Source organism: Anolis carolinensis, chromosome 1, assembly GCF_035594765.1.
Source record: "Anolis carolinensis isolate JA03-04 chromosome 1, rAnoCar3.1.pri, whole genome shotgun sequence".
Classification (NCBI taxonomy): domain Eukaryota; kingdom Metazoa; phylum Chordata; class Lepidosauria; order Squamata; family Dactyloidae; genus Anolis; species Anolis carolinensis.
In genome coordinates, this window is record NC_085841.1 from 154,732,692 (window position 1) to 154,747,422 (window position 14,731).

Consider the following 14,731-nt stretch of genomic DNA (forward strand, 5'->3'; position numbering starts at 1 on the left):
AGGATTGTTCTTATTGCTAGCTTTCCTTTTTCCAGGTACAGCTCCATGGGTCACAACAGTTGCAGCAGGTAGCCAGCCAACTCTTATAACTCATTCTTATGGGATGACTCAACCTCCGACCTTCAGCCCAGCAGTGAACGTCCAAGCCCCTGTCATTGGAGTTACACCCTCACTCCCTCCGCATGTTACCCCCCAGCTTCCTTTAATGCCAGCTCATTACCGGCTTCAGCAGCAGCCTTCACAGCCGCTGAGTAACATGGTTGTGAACCTGCAAAGCCAGCCTTTGTACACTAACAGCCAGCCCATTGCTATGTCTTCTATGACTGGGGTTGGCCAGGTGACGCACCCAGGCCACAGTACGGTAGGGAACGGTCACATGACTTGCCCTATTCTGCCTCCGCCACCGCCAGCTTTGCCTTCGGCCGCCCTACCTAATAGTGTTCCAGCTACCAATGGGCAGGCTGCTCCTCAGCTTCCTCCTAACCAGATGGGGAGCCCGGACAACACAAATGGGGTGCAGATGCTACGGACTGTTGGTGTGGGGAAGTACGAGTTCACAGACCCTTGGCATCCAAAAGGTAGGTCAGCCCACAACCCTTCATGCTTTTGGTGCTTGCCGTTTGGGATGATGCATACTTAGAAACTTAGACGTATGTCTGTGCCTGTGATGAACTGTGTAACACTTAACTTCTGCCATCTACCTGTTTTAGAGATGCTCTCACCAATTAAAGTGCCCGTAGTGTTGACTTTCCTGAGTACTGGCACTCCATCATCAATTCCCTGTCTTGCATTTTGTGGTAGGTTTTCATGAATTAAAGATAACAAACTGGTTCTTCTGAGAAGACGAGGGAACCTGTGCGCTTATTTGCGTCCTGAGTGACACTTTCCTTCAGGAAAAAACACCAGAAATATATATCTCAAAGCACATGAGGCAGCTGTCTCTCTTTCCTTTAGAGTTGTTTTTTTTTCTCCTGAGGAACACTTACTTGTAAGACCAGGGCTTTTATTGTTTAAATTTTGTTTTCTAAGTTTCACTGTTTGATGTTATACTTGAGGATATTTTTTTCCAGTTTTTAAGGAAGAACTGAGCTGATGTTTCAGTCAGTTCTAGCAATGGACTGAATTAGGACCTTACCACATTGAGATATGCTCCATTTATATCAGTATGCATCCCATATATTTTTAGGACTGAATGCGTACTGTATTCAGAATGCATACTAACCCCATCACACCCGACTCGTACGTTCTGAAAATACTGCACTATGATTCATCAAACCATGGAAGTCTGGCTCCTCCCTATCCATTGGAATGCCTCCCTATGTCACTCCCCCCCCCCCCCCCCCCGCCCCAATATTGCACAGTGACATAGCCTATAAGTCTTGAACTACTATTCTCAAGAGATCTTAATTTGGAATGCATACTAATTTTCCGATCAGACATAAAAACAACGCTTCAGAATCGTATTAAATAAAAAACATGATTAGAATCCCATGTAAAATTACTCTGTTTTTGCAATGTTTTGGAGACGGATTTCAATGGATTACTGACAAAATGGGACAAACATCATGTGGTGGGACCCATTCTGAATGGCATTTAAAGAGTCAAAAATGGAGTATATCTCAATGTGATAATGACTTTAGTCAGCTTCTAAAGTTGGTGTGTACAAAGTGCAACTTTCCACAGGCTGTGGGATTCCACTCAGCATAGCCAAAGATGAGGAGTGTTCGTAGTTTCAGTCCAACAAGTTTGGAGAGTTACTCTTTTCCTACACCTTGCTTTAAAGCAGTGGTTCTCAACCAGTGAGTCCCCAGATGTTTTGGCCTTCAACTCCCAGAAATCCAAACAGCTGGTAAACTGGGAGTTATAGGCTAAAACACCTAGGGATCCACAGGTTGAGAACCACTGCTTTAAAGGTCCTTCCGAACACAGAGCACTTGTGGATGTTCACCTGCAACCTGGACTTCAGAGAATCCTAGCACAGCAGCTGGCAGAGTAATGTGGTTATACAGTTATGGCCACATGTGATCCTTGTTCAGATCCATTTTGGAAAATTAGCAGATCAATGAAATGAAAGATAGATAAACACTAAATGTACAAAGGGAATGTATGAAACCTATTTTCTCTATGTGCTTCAAGTTCACTTTGCACCATATCGACTGTACAGTTCATCCATGCCAGGTTCTCAAATTTGTCCCAAGGAGATATGTTGCTGGTGAGAAACACTGTATAATGGGAAGATGCTGTTTTCTTAGAAAAATCGAATAGCTATCTATTACTATCGAGATGGCTGCAAGTCATAACAGGTTGGGATTTCTCCCTGGAACGTAACAAACAAACACATATTTTGACTCACCTTGTTTCTATGACACTATGACAGATCTTTAATTGCATTGCAACTGTTAGAGCTTTATACTTGGCATTCAGCTTTGTACCAGTCATTGTAACACCATTTCAATTTAATCTCTGGGTTCTGTTTTATTTTTTCAAATTAGCGTGTCTCTTGTGGGGGGAAAGAATCTTTACCATTTCGAAACCAAAATAGTGTGGAGCTTAAGAAAAACTATTAAATTACCATAAAAGGCCACAGAGTTTCCAAGAAGTGTGCCAAACAATTTGCATATGCAAAAAAGGTCCAGGATTACAGTATACTAAAACCTTATGTGTGCCTTGGTGTTAAAGAACTTCCTTCACATTAAATACCTTTAGTTTTGATACGAAGAGATCCCTACCAAATGCCCTGTTGTATGAGCAATTGCTTCAACATATTGATTTCTGAACCAAAGTACTTTCACGGTTTTTGAGCGTTTGCTTTGAACGAACACGAGATGTCACTGGAGGCTGTTGGCTTGCCATGTATGCCTACAATTGTCAAATAAATGTTTCCCAATGAAATCAAGGTTGGCAAGTAGTTTTTTTTCCTGTAAAAATGTTAAAGCTTGTGCGTCCAAATTGATTTTATATATTTCAAGTTGAGGAGATGTTTTCACATAATGGATCCATTGTGACCACATCTTTGAGACAAACTTGAGTACACCCTAGTGTCCTATGTTCTCAACATGTATCAAATGCAAGCCAAACCATGACTGGCTGCGGTTCCCTGGTTTTACTTATATGTCAATTTTCTTTCTTTTTTTCCTCAAAAGGTAGAATTTTCTTGTATGATTATAGGATGCTCATAAAAGCATTATTTCTGTATTATACTCCTAATAAAGAAATCTCAAATCTTCCAGTCTAGACTTTGAATTAAAGGAGAAATCCATTCCTAGAATGCATGCATCTCATGTAGAAGAAAGCAGATATTAGCTTTGACTGATGACAGCTGTCAATGTATTAACTTTACAATTTTTCATAAATTGTAGAGCATGCTGCTCTTATCTAGTGAATTAGATTTTACTAGCTTCCCTATTTACAGTCATCAGCATCTGATTTATTCCTTTCCATTTAAGGGAAACAGTGAAACATCTAGATATAGATGACAGATGAATACAAAGCTCAATGTTTGTGGCGTTGAAAATATTTTTTTTCTTCGGATTCATCATAATCTCTACTTTAAAGCTCTTGTCAGACCTAATGGCAAAACATCAGATACAGAATCACTTTTAAAATCTTCAATTCTGTGACTGAGCTATATGTTTTTGTCATGTTTAGAAAAATTCCCAATGGAAGGCATCTTAAGTTTATAACAGAATGCTATAACAGAATAATGCATCCATTCTAGATGCTCTATTTCAAACTTGTATGCCATAGCTGGGAAATACCCCAGAGAAGGAATTTGAATAGGAAATGCAGGGTTTTTTTCATGTTAAGTCAGAAGTGACTTGAGAAATTGCAAGTTGCTTCTGGTGTGAGAGAATTGGCCGTCTGCAAGGACGTTGCCCAGGGGACATCTGGATGTTTTTACCATCCTTGTGGGAGGCTTCTCTCATGTCCCCCCCGCATGGAGCTGGAGCTGATAAAGGGAGCTCATCTGCGCTCTCCCCGGGCTGGATTCGAACCAGCAACCTTCAAGTCATCAACCAGTCCTGCCAGCTTAAGGGTGCCACTGGGGGCTCCTAGGAAATGTAGTGAAGCAGTGTCAAATGTTTCAGGAATAGAGTTGATGTAGAAACAGTTTTTACAAGATTTTGTGAATCGTTTTAGGCAAATGTTTGCTAGCAGTATGAGGAAATTCTAGTGCAGATGGCCTTAAAAAGCTTTTTCATTACAATCTCATCATTATTTCTCTGCCCCAACTCCCTGGTTCTGCCCAAAATACATCAACTTCATTTTTATTGTTTTTGCTTGTCTATCTCATCTAGTATTTTACTTCACAATTCCCCAAATGAAAAGAACACGTCTTGCCACTCAAAATAAGGAATACTGATGTTTTTATACATCATTAGTGAACTGATTTAAAATTTCACATTTTGCTTTCCCTAATTACGTTTCATTTGGCTGAGCTGTATTCCTGCAGGGTCTGTACTGCAGTGTATATTTACTAAGACGTGTCCCCTTAATAGCCTTTTTCTCTTATATTAGTAAACAAATTCATGGCAAATATAATAGTAATCTCTACTCAAAACAAAAAGGTTATAAGAATTAGGTCCTATTTGCAATAGGTCAACATTTGTTTGACATATGAGTGAAATAAAGTCCAATTAATGTTTAAAGTGAATGATGTAGTCCAATTAATTTCTAAAGTGAAGTAACGTTTGCATTTTATGTTATTATATTTTCATATATTTTAAGGAACCAATTGTTTAGGTTTTATCACTTAATGCCATAAAGTTATGTTCTAGATGAAGATTTAATTGGTCTCTTCCTCCCTGGTAGCACAGAGAAGAGATAGTATTTTCAAGTATTTAAAGTTTTGTAAAAGATAATCTACTTTTTTATTTATTTCTTTGATTTATATCCCCTTTTACCCAATATGGGACCCAAGTCAGATGATTTCCTGTTTACAATAAAACTACACATTTAAATTATATAAACATGTCTATATTATAAACAAATGGTACTGTGTTGTCCAAGGCTTTCATGGCCGGCATCACTGGGTTGCTGTGAGTTTTCCAAGTTGTATGGCCATGTTCCAGAAGCATTATCTCCCAATGTTTCACCCACATCTATGGGAGGCATCCTCAGAGTTTGTGAGGTTTGTTAGAAACTAGGCAAGTGGAGTTTATATATCTGTGGAAAGTCCAGGGTGGAAGAAAGAACTCTTGTCTGTTTGAGGCAAGTGTGAATGTTGCAGTTGACCACCTTAATTAGCATTGAATGGCCTTGCAGCTACAAAACCTGGCTGCTTCCTTACTGAGGGAATCCTTTGTAAATAAAGAACAATACTCAGAAAACGGGAATTCCAGACAGGAAACAATCAGGGCCAGCTAACATGTCCCAACATAGGATTCCTCCAGGCAGGAAGCAGCCAGGCTTTGAAGCTAAAAGGCCATTCAGTGCCAATCAAAGTGGCCAATTGCATCATTCACACTTGCCTCAAGCAGACATGAGTTCTTTCTCCCGCCCTGGACATTCCACAGATATATAAACCCCACTTGCCTAGTTTCCAACAGACCACACAACCTCTGAGGATGCCTGCCATATATGTGGGCGAAACCTCAGGAGAGAATGCTTCTGGAACATGGTCAGACAGTCCGGAAGACTCCCAGCAACCCAAATGCTACTGTCTTTTATTAAAAGCACAGCAGTGATTTCCTAGTACATTCAACAATTCTGTTGTCGTATGTGATGATCTCCAACATCAAAATTTGAAAGCTAAGGGTGGATTGCCATGACCAGGAGTAATGCTTATCATTTGATATTTGTACCCATCAGAAGAAATGATTGCTTTATCTGCTACTTTCCAAACACGAAGTTAAGCTCAATGCCTGCAGTTTCAATACTCCTACTTGAAATCCAGGGAAGCTGAAAGTGGATAGCAGTGGGCTTTAAGAATGTGATTAGAGACAGTAGATTTCTGTGTCTTTACTGCTTCAGGAGCCATAAGTGGCTACCTTGTATTTCATTTTAAGTGCCATTGACGTCTACACTAGAGTGCAATTCAGATAAAATTACCTTCCCACTAAAATTAGGGTAGACAGCTGACAGGGTTTTTCAATCAACAGAAAAAAAAACTTTAACTACATTTATACACTTCAGAAAGCATTTTTGTAAAAATCCTGGAGAAGCGGTATAGTTTAAAGTGTGTGGTACTTGCAATTTAATGATCAGAAGCTAGAATGCATTACAAGTGGCTATCTTTCAAATTCTATTTTTCACTAAGCCGGGGAAGAACAGAAAATTCCCTAAGAGTATAACATGTTAGATGAAAGAGTTTTAAAAATAGATTAGTCTGCTGCCATTATTACATTTGGAAAATCCAAATGTAAAAGAACTGGGAATAGGTAATTGCGTTGCTTCATACAGTAATGGCGTTACTGACCCCATGATAGAGTTCAATGTATTTCCTGGTGGATTCGTTATTTCTCCTGAAGGTTACTCTTCTGTTGTGGGGAAACTGATCCCCCCGCCCAAGAAGACCTATGGACTAGGATCCAGTTGATGATGCCTGAGATATTCTGTATAAGTTTTTGAACTTCTATCTTTTGATGCTGTCTGCTGCAGAGTGGCTCTTGACAGTAACCCAGTGGAAAGGAGCACTTTGAAGGTTAGTGCTCCCCTTTTGATTATGATTCCATGAAACGTAAAAAGATGCCACTGGAAGGAGAAAGCAGCATGGACACATAGTAAGGTGGGGCATGCGTATGTAGAAATGTTTTTCTTCAAGCCCAATCCAAAACTTTTTGTTGCAAGGAAATGCATGGCATTCACACTATATTGTCACCAACTCTCCTTTCTCAGCCCATGTCATTCTCTGGATGCGAGGGCTTCAGATAGTATCACACTATTTAAAATTCTTTTAAAGACCACATATTTATTTATTTATTTATTTACAGCATTTATATTCTGCCCTTCTCATCCCGAAGGGGACTCAGGGCGGATCACAGAATACAAAATACATATACAGCAAACATTCAATGCTGTTATACACAGGACAGACAACAATACAGATAGAGGTATATAGGCATTTCCCATCTTCAGCATCCTGGAGGTTGTGCTCAGTTCCGGAAACCGGGGGGGGGGGTGCTGTCACTCCATCCTCCATGTCGAAGAGCCCTGTTCACAGACGTTCCCCCCTTTTTTATTGCTGGCATTTGTCTGGTATTTCCTTATGGTGCCATTGAAATATCTCCCCACTTAAGCAGTACCTATTTATCTACTCACAGCTGTTTTTGTTTGGCTAGGTGGGCAGTGAGCTGGGCTGAAGGTCAGGCGCTCACCCCCGACCCGGGCTTCAAACTGACAACCTTTTGATTGGTAAGATTTCTTGCAGCTGGTGGTTACCCTGCTGTTCTAAAGCCTGGCCCTACATACAATATTTCTAAGATTGTGCATTTGGTCCATTCTCTCACAGAAATGTTTGAAAAAAAACAAAATAACAAACATAATCAAATCAACACTTTAGTTCTTTTGAATCAGTCCAAAGGTCTTGATTAAATTAATTGTATTGAAATTGAAAGTAAAAGCACTGCATTTCGCTTCTTTTCCCCAATAGATTTTATGCATATTTAACATTTCTCTAGACCATATTTTAGGACCTATTCCAGAGTCTTATGGTACAAATCTTCAATCTGTTGTTATTGGGTCCTTAAAAGTCTTTATTTGCACAGTGGAGGTGTTGGATTTTCAGAGTGGAAAAATTGCATAACATTTAATGTGTTGAGGGTAGGACATATCTTCAATATAGAATAAGCATAAATGGTAGCAAACCAAAGTGACATCTCAAACTATTTTAATATTTTTAGTCCATCACAAGAGCCACAATATCTCATACAGCTGAATTTCTTTATTAAATTTTCTACTTCATTTTCCCTTATCAGAATTTCTATCAATATTAAGACAATGTTGTTTGTTTATTTATTTCATGTCAAAGGCATTGCATAAAATAAGTTTAAAACTGATAAAATAAAGAAATCACAAGCAGCTATATAGTTTTAGACCAAAAACAGTTAACAGTGACTGCATTGTCTAGAGCAGGGGTCCCCAAACTAAGGCCCGGGGGCCAGATGCGGCTCTCCAAGGTCATTTACCTGGCCCCCGCCCTCAGTTTTATAATACAATATTTTATATCATTTTAAATAACATAATATATTTTATATACATATAATATTGATAATAATATTATAATGTTATACAAAATAATACTAATAATACCATATAATAATATTAATTATATTATATACATTACATATAATATTACAGTATAGTGCTATAGTTCAATATAGTAATATATAATGCTAATATTGTGCTATGCTAATAATATAATATATTGTATGTTCATACAGCTGCTCTGAGTCCCCTTCGGGGTGAGAAGGGCGGGATATAAATGTAATAAATAAATGTAGTAAATGAATAAATAAATAATTTTAGACTTAGGCTTGCCCAAAGTCTGAAATGACTTGAAGGCACACAACAACAACAATCCTAATTAACTTGACTATCTCATTGGCCGAGCCCCAGTGGCGAAGTGTGTTAAAGCACCGAGCTGCTGAACTTGCAGACCGAAAGGTCCCAGGTTCAAACCCCGGGAGCGGCGGGAGCGGCTGCTGTTAGCTCCAGCTTCTGCCAACCTAGCAGTTTGAAAACATGCCAATGTGAGTAGATCAATAGGTACCACTCTGGCGGGAAGGTAATGGCGCTCCATGCAGTCATGCCAGCCACATGACCTTGGAGGTGTCTACAGACAATGCTGGCTCTTCGGCTTAGAAATGGAGATGAGCACCACCCCCAGAGTCAGACATGACTGGACTTAACGTCAGGGGAAAACCTTTACCTTTACCTTATCTTATTGGCCAGAAGCAGGCTCACACTTCCCATTGAAATCCTGATAGGTTTATTTTGGTTACAATTGTTTTCATTTTTTAATATTGTATTGTTCTTTCATTGTTGTTGTTGTTTTGCACTACAAATAAGACATGTGCAGTGTGCACAGGAATTTGATCTTTTTTTTTTCCGGCCCCTCCACAGTCTGAAGGATTGTGAACCGGCCCTCTGCTTTAAAAGTTTGAGGACACCTGGTCTAGAGCTTTAAACAGTTCTTCCTTTGTGCATGAGGCAGGGCATTGTGGACAAGCATTCAGATGCAGAGTTACTTTGTTTGCTCCACAGTCACACAAGGTGGAGAATTCTTCTAGATAGTGGCATTTTGCAAGATTGTCTTTTAATCTGCCAACTCCACTTCTGAGTCTGTTCAGGGACTTCCAAGTTGCCCATTCTTGGTTTACCCCTGGAGGGAGACCCTTGTGGGAGGCCATTCAATTGGAATTGCCTGGTTTAGCTGCCAGAGGATATTCTTGCTGGTGCTGGAGGAACATTTAGAGGAGTGGTGGTTCTCATGAAGCTTTCCCTTGATTTTTAAGTCTATTGGGAGGAAGCTGGTAGCCATACAGTGGGTATGCTACAGTTGGCAACCGACAGACCATGTTGTTAATAGGGGACAATTTAAAATGCTATTTTAAATGGAAAGTAAAGAGATTTCCAAAAATCTTAGAATCATTGGAGAACACAGGAAACTATTTCTCCATATTCCACCTGCAAATACTTTTTGGGGCCTTACTTAGCCATTCTTCAACTTCCTGCTGCACTCACTTTCCTTGGCCCTTTCTACATGCCATAAAAATCCAGATTATCTGCTTTGAACTGGATTATATGGCCGTGTAGACGGGGCCCTTTTCACATAAACCTTTGTATTAGCCAGACAAGGAGTCTTAGAAGCATTGAAAAATATGAAGACCTCAAACATGCCAAAATTGAGGTAGTTTTCGCTATTTGAGAGCAGGTGGTTTATTTTACTGTCTAATTTTTGGGAACATTAAAGAAAAAACCTGTGTTGATGACTGAACATAAAAGATATCCTTTAAAATTAATATCTCACAGAACTAGTTTTATTTTTGCTTCTTTGATATCCTATAAGGTAAGGTTTTTAGAGAACATGATTCTGCTTGGATCAGAGGCTAAATCGGTCTTTTCCTCACATGACTGAGATTTTTAAAAATCATCCTTGGAAACCATGCTTGGACATGATTAGACTCAAGGATTTAAACAATGTAATTTTAATTTTATTCTCTTTTTTTTAAAGACAATAAAATGAGCCTACATGTAGCCTATAAAGCATTTGAAGGTGTCCATTTAACATTCCAGACTTTAAGAAGGATGTCCTAGGATGGTGCTGAACAGCTTGACCAATTTTGAGGAGTGCACATACTCTACTTCAAGATGTAAGAAAGCTGTACTTCACTCTCCAAGCTCCTCCAAAAAACTTGTGAAACTTTCTGGGTCTTGGACAGGAATCCGGGAAAGTTTGAGAGAAGGGGCTTTATTACTCAACAGGGAACAACCAGAAATCACTTCTTCTTTTTTTTTTAATGCCTTATTTGCCAACGACAGGCTTGCCCTCACAATAAACCAACATTCACCTTGGTCCCTAGAAGCCATAGGGACGTTTTCCCAATTTTAAAAGAAATGGAAGTTATGAGAAGTTGTGGTGCCCCGGAGGAATGAGGGACAATGTCTGATTCATAAAAATTGTTGGGTAAATTCAAATTTTGAACATCCTCAGTATAGATTACATCTCCAATGCTAGTTTGCTGGATTTGGCTGTTTGATAAAACGTTTCATAGAAATTCAAGAGTGTGGAAGTTTATAGGCAATTGAATAGGTCATGTTTTTGTCAAAAAGAAATGCTGTGCATATTGTAGAGGAGTTGGCCCACAATGTAACATTGGGCATATCGGAATTGCTCAGGTCAAACTTTAGTGTTTACAGTTCTTTAGTCTTCTTTGTGTGCTTGGATATGAATAGGAACTGCTCGTAGACACATGTTTGCTTCGTGTTATATTGTGCAGTATAGGCATTAGTGACTGTATGCACCCCCTCCCCTCGTAGATTAAAAGTAATTCATATATGAACTGGGAATTTAATTCTGCCATGGCTTCTTCTTGAGGGAGGCATTTTCCCTACTGCATTTGTCATAAATGGCTCATTCCCCCGTTCTGCTTCTAAACTCTCAGTTCTCCTTTCTCCCTGATAAGGAATCATTCCATATAGAAACAGGATTCCCTTTCAAGTCACGTCTTAGCTCTGCTTCCCATGTGAAAAAATGTAAGTTACAGAAATTTTCTAGAACTTGGGGCATGAAAAATTAGTTGAAAGTCTGTTAAATACAACATAGAAGTATTAGGAAAAAAATAGGTTGTTTACTGCAGCGTTCCTCTGGTGATTTATAATTAGTCTTGGGGGTGTCCAGGTTTTTACTCTGCTCTTTTCCAGTAATTATTTGGATGCATTTTCCCTCCTGGGCAAGTAGGAACAAAGATCCCAACGGGTTCTGCTTTTCTCAAGCAGTATTGTAGTTGTTCTTACATACCCAGAAACACTATCCGTCATGCTAATTTCTTGATATCTTGCTTAACTGACATTGTCATGCTGCCTTTGATCTAAGCTAGTTCTATATTTGGCACACTTTGACCTCACAGTGGCAGGACATCTTGTCAAGATCCAACGAAAGCAGCAATTGCACAATCCTTATAATGATGGTAGAATGTATGTGGGTCTCCGTCCTAAGCCGCATAGATTTGCAAAACAGCTGTGTCTGATACGTTCTCATTAGCATTCCAGGAGCAATCCAGGAGCATTCTCAGTACTGTTACTAAATGAGACTAAATTTAGTGTTTCTAGGTAATTTCTTGGTCCACTTTAACCCTGTTGACCAGAGTCCTAAATTTTGCTGGGAATATCTATATGTGAAACATGCCAAACAGTTGATCTGAAGAAAGGGAAAATAATAAAAATAATAATGACTATAAATGCAGTCTTATTCACCTATTTTGCTATATTCTCAGAGATGAGTGCCTGAGCAATGTTCTTTCAAAAAACATATTTCTGAGCCTGCATTGTGGTATCATCTGGTATCATTGTGGTGTGGTTTCTCAGAATAAAGCTTGTTATTTTTGGTTGTGAATTAAAATGAATGAATGGATTTCAGTGATACTACTTCAAGAGAGCCACCCCAGTGTATGGTGACTGATATTTTGTCTCTGCCAGCTTTTAAACTGGTATTATTAGGAAGATGAATGGGTTGTTATAAATGGCATTTCTAAATTTTTATTATCATGTTCATGTCTACTTTTGACAAAACTACATTTCTTCAAGTATTTTCCCAGCAGGATGGATTTAGGGGGAAACTTGAGCCCTTGATTCAAATTTATACAGTATCCACAGGTTCAATACCCATGGTTTCACTTACCCTTGCTCCAAAAAATATTCCTCTCCCCTCCAAAGTGTTTATGGATCACTATTATCTGTGATTTCAAGTATCCACCAGGGCCCCTGGAACATGTCATCTGTGGATCTAAGGGTTGGCACCTTGTCAGGAGTTTGTAAAAGTTACATTTTTGCACTACAACTTCCAAGGTCACACTGCTAGTGCAGCTACTTTCTCTACAGAGCAGGATACCAATCAATAAAATCACTACAATGCCATTCAACACATGAAAACAATTTAAAGCAGTGTGGACATATTAAAACAAACACAGTTCTGTTAAAAGAAGTGTTACCTATTTTGTCATGGTTCAGTGACAGAGATTAGGAACAGCACTCTCTTCTGATCTGCTATAAATATTTAAGAACCTCAGATAAGCACCTCTGACCTTTACTTTATCAGTTCTAAGACATGTAGATATGGAGATGTTACTGTATCACAGCTCCCAGTATTCCTCACCATCGGCTATGTCAGTCAGGGCTTATGGGAGTTGTAGTTCAGCAATCTCTGGAAGTCCCCATAATTCCTGCTCCTGCTTAAAGGGATGCCATAGCTGGCAATTTAACCTCCAAACTCTTCTGTCTACTTTTTATTTTTAAAGCCTGTGCATTAGATATGGTCCATATTAAAAATAATTTGGAGGAAAGCATCAGGCACTTTAATTCCTTTTCTGTTAACAAAAATAGAAAATACATTTAGAAAATAACTAATTAAAAGCTTTAGACGCTCAAAATCCACTTTTTGTTTTATTTCTTCTTTTCATTGACTGCTTGTATTGTCAAAAGAGGTCAATCAAACAGGAAGAGAATTTGCAAAAGATCTGGAGCTATGGATCATAATATATGGTTTGTAGATTGGAAGAGGCCTATTTGTACTATCACCTTTTTAGGCGTTAACAAGGTATTTCTGTTTTTTGTTATAGAGCAATCGATTTATACTGTCAGTGTTTTAATGAGTTACAAAAATATGTGGTTGAGATCTACTTCATCCCTATAGCAATTTCATCACTGGCTTACTAAGTTTCCCCCCAGCCTCATAGCACTAATAGCATCAGCATAAGCCATTGGATTCACAGTATAAATATCAGAGAAATACACTGCCAAAATTAAAATACATGAAAAAAGCACATACAAAATCCATTGAGCATATTAAAGCTTTGTGCAACTGGCTCATTTTATCCAGTCACCTCTACTGTACTTGCTTCAGTACTGTGGTTCGAGTAGGATTCAAATCTTGAGACCTACAACACTAATGTGATGAGGCTCCCTGTCCTGTATTTTGTCCAATAACTGAACAGTGATTCCATGGATTATTACCAAAACAAAAGAGTAGAGTGATGTTTTAGCTGCCTGGCTTGTGCTCATTACACTCATAGTGAGATAGGATGATGATTCTGCTTGTAAAAGGAAGGAGTACACCACCACCACCCTGGCTGTAACTCACTGTGATATAGCCGTGCAATTTCAGGTGTCCCCAAAATATAGGGGGAAGCAGTAGGAGAACCCTATTCAGCAAGGGAAACATTACTGGCAATCCTTGGGATCCAAGCTGGTGTTCTTGCTAAATAATATAGCAATGCAAAACATTGGTTTTTTTTATAAAGTTAACACAGTACCCTGATTCTGCTTGTGGAAAAAGCAACATCTGTTGAAAATATTTACCTGTCTTTTGATTTGTTGGTATGGTAGGAGTTATAGGAAACGGTAATGTTGTGGCATTTATTCCATGTAACAGTGTTCCCCCGCTCCTTTTTTTGGCTTTCTTTTTTTGTAATTTAGTAATGAGAGATGTTGACAAGCTGGAATGTGTCCAGAGGAGGGCAACTAAAATGAACAAGCCCTATGAGGAGCGGCTTAAAGAACTGGGCATGCTTAGCCTGCAGAAGAGAGGCTGAGAGAAGACATGATGGCAGCCATGTATATGAGGGGAAGTCATAGGGAGGAGGGAGCAAGCTTGTTTTCTGCTGCCCAGAAGACTAGGACACAGAACAACGGCTTCAAACTACAGGAAAGGAGATTCCACCTGAACATTAGGAAGAATTTCCTCACTGTGAGGGCTGTTTGGCACTGGAACTCTCTCCCGCAGAGTGTGGTGGAGGCTCCTTCTTTGGAGCCTTCTAAGCAGAACATTATTATTCCAAACAATGAGACTTCTGTTTTGAGAAAGTTTATCCACAAAAATGTTTCACAATGGGAATTCTTATCTTACTGTGGATTATGCTGGTTGGAATCTTCTTTGCACCATGTAACCACAGTAGTTATGTAGCTGCATAGTGACTCCTGGACCAACTCTACCCCCAAGTTCCTATTTAAAACTCAGCAGCTACTGTGATCAACAAGGGACTATTCCCAGTCGCTCAGGAAGCAAGACTCACGT

General features: G+C 39.2%; 1 protein-coding gene across 1 annotated transcript in view; it reads left to right on the forward strand.

The window, feature by feature from the left end:
- klhl29 (kelch like family member 29) overlaps nt 1-14,731 on the forward strand; it is a 543,161-nt gene that overhangs the window by 320,405 nt on the left and 208,025 nt on the right. Inside the window, exon 5 of the mRNA XM_008117088.3 lies at nt 36-578. Within this exon, the coding sequence (XP_008115295.1) occupies nt 36-578 (543 nt within the window). The remainder of the gene's footprint in view (nt 1-35; nt 579-14,731) is intronic.